We start from the raw sequence: 3,884 nt of genomic DNA, 5'->3' as shown, positions 1-3,884 counted from the left end.
TGGACTTTGCTGCTTTTTTGGCTGATGGCAATTCAGTGCCAGAAAGTTTCTCATGCTATACCAATTGCATCTGAGCAGGTTGGAAAAAAAACCTCTCAGAACTTTGTCCTGTGCACTTAACTGTTATACCAGATATTTTCAGGGAGGAAGAAACTAGAAACCATTAAGTTGATTGTAGCTTCTAACTCCCTTTGAAAGGTGAATTTCAAAGGAAATTGTTTCTTCCGAAAAGACTCCTCCAAAGGAGACTGCCTGCCCTCCTCTGAGTTGGCAGCTCTTTGACTGGCCATGCAATGCTTGTGCTTGGCTCGAAATCCACAGCCCCTTCAGCCTTCTGTCTCTTAGGGCACCTCCAGAAGGGCAGTGCCAAAGCCTCTGGCTCTCTCTGGAGATCAAAGCTGATGGCAGCATTGCCACATATCAAAATCAGGTCCTCAAGGAATGATGGAATTCATTTCAGCGCTGACAAGGCTGTGAGGACAACGCAGCTGATTTGCAGTAGGGTCAGCGAACTGGGGCTGCATGAGGAAATGGCCCTGACCCAGAAAGGACTACAGGAATGCTGTAAGTCCTCTGCCCTGGGGCCTGTGCTAAGGAATGGACTCTGTATAGACACACAGATTTCATTTTTACCCAATCCAAAACACTCCCTCTTTGAGATATTTAGGCTCCATATTCATCCTTGCATCTCTTTGTCCCCAAAAGCCATGTCTGTACTGACAGTAATATCCAACACAGATAGAAAGGATCCCTGTATTTTATTGTGCTTACATCTCCTTGGCTTCGAACTCCAATCAAAACAATAAAGATATTTTTGAGGCATGACATCTGCCTGTCATTCTCCATCAGAAGTGGAGGTGCTGGGGAAGATGCACATGGGACCTCTGTTGTAATAATTGAGCCCTAAAGGCAAACGTCAGGAATGAAGACTAATTAAAAGCGGAAAAGACTTACAATGTTCATGTACAAAGGAGGGGCACTCCCACCAGCTCTCGTTTACAGCACCACACTGGCCATAATGCAGTTTGTAGCGGGTCCAATTTTCTTCTTCCTCCAGGCAAACATTTTTTTCAGCTCTCCCCTGAAGCTGTCATGGAGCCAGGCATAGAGGAAGGCATTGGTACAAGCAGACATCATTGCAAACCAGTGGCACAGCAGCTGGATGAAGTTGAAGTACTGCTTGTCAATCAAGCTGATGTCGATGTCCTTTATCATGTTGAAGATGTGCAGGGGCAGCCAACAGACTCCAAAGGCTGCCACCACTAAGACCAGCAAGCGAAAAGTCTTTCTCCTCCTGGCACGGTCCCACTCAGCTTGGCCCTGGGTGACGTTGCCTGGGACTACACGGTTCTTCAGCTTGACTGAGATCCTCAGGTAGGACAGGGAGATGACAGCCAAAGGCAATACATAGGTGATGATGAGGGTGCTGTAGGCGTAAGCCAAGCGATCTCTTTTCTTGTGGAACCAAAACTCCTCACAGATGGAGAAGTCCAGCTCCGGGAACTCCGCGTGGTAGGTGTGCACCAGGGCTGGGGCAGCCAAAGTGCAGCTCAGCAGCCAAATAGCAGCCAGGATGTAAGCACAGATGGGGATGGTGAGCCTCCTGCGGAACGGGTACACCGTGGCACAGTACCTGTCCACAGCTATGACAGTCAGGGTGAAGACAGACACAAACACCGTGACAGGTTGCATCAGGAAAACAAAGTAGCACATGAAGCGCCCGTAAACCCATCCCCGGGGCTCAAAGGCATAGGCCAGGGTCAGGGGCACACAGGTTGCACACATAAGCATATCTGAGAAAGCCAGATTGCCTACCAGAAAGTTGGTGACGTTGTGCATTTTTTTTGTCTTGCAGATGACATAGATGAGAAGGTAATTCCCAATGACACCAATAAAAACCACCAGCGAGTAGCAGGGGATGATGAGTGGCTTGAAGGACTGAACAAACTGGAGCCCTGAGAATAAATTGCTGGTGTTGCTGTGAATCGCAGAGAGGAAGCTTTGGGAGGTTAAATTGTCCGAATTCATCATTTTCCTCCTTTTGTTGTCTGCCGTCAGCTGAGTGAAGTAGTTAGCACTGCGCTGCTCCTGCACTCAATCGGTGGGGATAATGAATGGATTACTGGCTGTCCAGAGGTTACCACATGGATAGCAAACAAGCAGCTGTAAATGCAAAAGGTGAACTTGTAACCCTCAAGAGGCAGCTTTCAGCAAATCCTAAGAAAAATCAAATACAACCAATTCCCATTAAAGTCCTCCTTTATTTACCATTAAATCTAGCTTTTGAGAGCATGCCACTTAATAAACATTTAATGCAGTGAGTACTTACTGCTGGGGGGTTTTAATCCCATATGATTTTCCTGTGGATGCCAAGAAGTGCCCTAGATGTCTGTCTTCTGCAAATCCAGGAGCGTGTGTGTGTGTGTGTCAGAGAGAGAGAGAGATAGAGAGAATATATGAGTGAGAAAGAGGGCGATGTGCATTTACAAGCTAAGTGGAGATCACTGTTTTTAAACAGTCTTCGTTACTAGGTCATGACAGATTCATGTATAAGCTTTTATCCCCATTGGCTGCCCTGGGTATTACGTTGCTCTTTGTGTGTTTTTTACTGATAGTAATTAGTTCTAGAATATCCTTTCAAAAATTCCACACTTCTTCCAGTGCATCTATAATTGCCCCTCACATCTGAAAATCAATTTACTTTCATTACCATGAACCTGCACAGTATCTAATCCTAGATTAGCTTTTCCAGAGCCCCCAGAGTGTCCAAAAATACTACCTGTAATTTCGTTGCTATAATGTGAGTGTAAAGTAGAATTTTAATCACATGCTGAAGGCAAATAAATGTTTATGCCACTAGAGGGTCTCAGCTATGTACCTGTGAATGAAGTTAGGATTAGAAATGTGCATTTTGCTTGTAGCACAAAGGATCTTATTTTACTTAAATTTATTTTCCACTGGTGCTACAGTGTTTACTCACCCACTATGTCTATTTTCAGTAGGATTTACACATCTTTAAAAGTAAGCAAATGTGTGAGCACCTCAAAGGAAATATTAGCATCCAAATAGGTTAGACATAAGGGTTTACCTGCAGAGTACTACAGCAAACTTCTACTAGTATTTCAGCTACCCAAAAATATTTGGGGTGTTTCTTCATTCCTGCATTTGATTTGTTAACTTTTTCTATACCAGACAAATGCTAACTGGTCTGTAAAAAAATATATATACTTATTTTGCTTGGTTTAGGTATTAGAAAGCAGAAAAATCGGCATAAGTGCTTACAGAACACTTAATTAGACATCCCCCTCCAGCTCTTGTCTATTGCTCTAATTCTCCCTTAACTCTTCTCCATTTCAACCCAGGACCAGGACCTCATCTGGTGAAAAACAGTGAAAATCCACTGCATCCATTTGTACTGATTAGAGAAGCTAAAAAATTCTAAGGAGCAGCCTAACTTCTGAATGCTTCAGAGCAGAGAATATTATTAGGTTCTGTAAGGCACTCAGGGGATTTAAACACAATTTTAAATGACAATTTGTGTCCTAGTCAGTCGGACAAAGGAAATATTAATCCATTATTTTCTAGGAGACTATGGGCAGAACCATATCCTTTTGATTTTATGCCATTTGACATAAATCAGAAGTTTAAATAGACTTCATTTTTTGTCCTACTTCTTTCCCTAATCCTAAAATAGAAGCTAATCTGATGTAGCCCTTGTTCTGACCAGAGACATTCTGCTTGTGAAGGAAATTCAAGCAAGGCAAGTGCTGGCTCTGTGCTGCTGCATCCAGGGTTAGATTATGCCACGGACTGGAATATGACTGTAATTCCAGCCTGAGGGGAGAATGAGCGTGTAACCCCATTGCTCAGGAGTGTCACCCTTC

At 43.8% G+C, this 3,884-nt stretch overlaps 1 protein-coding gene across 2 annotated transcripts; it reads right to left on the bottom strand.

Annotated features, from left to right (window-relative positions):
* Positions 1 to 996: 996 nt before the first annotated feature.
* Positions 997 to 2,403, bottom strand: PRLHR (prolactin releasing hormone receptor). 2 transcript variants are annotated; one of them, XM_053984351.1, is made up of 2 exons: positions 2,330 to 2,403; positions 997 to 2,163 (listed from the first exon to the last, which is right to left on the bottom strand). In XM_053984351.1, exon 2 carries the CDS (start codon positions 2,029 to 2,031, stop codon positions 997 to 999), a length of 1,035 nt encoding a protein of 344 aa, XP_053840326.1. In that variant the 5' UTR covers positions 2,032 to 2,163; positions 2,330 to 2,403. The 2 variants fall into 2 exon arrangements, with proteins under 2 accessions (XP_053840326.1, XP_053840325.1); XM_053984350.1 differs by having other exon boundaries at positions 997 to 2,217; positions 2,330 to 2,382.
* Positions 2,404 to 3,884: the final 1,481 nt, after the last annotated feature.

The sequence above is a fragment of the Vidua macroura genome, chromosome 8, assembly GCF_024509145.1.
Source record: "Vidua macroura isolate BioBank_ID:100142 chromosome 8, ASM2450914v1, whole genome shotgun sequence".
NCBI lineage: Eukaryota > Metazoa > Chordata > Aves > Passeriformes > Viduidae > Vidua > Vidua macroura.
Note: the sequence above shows the minus strand (reverse complement) of the source record. Positions and strands in the feature narration are given on the sequence as shown.

What these genes read in the sequence shown, in the direction of transcription:
- PRLHR (XM_053984351.1), bottom strand. Translation starts at nt 2,031, where the DNA reads ATGATGAATTCGGACAATTTAACCTCCCAAAGCTTCCTCTCTGCGATT.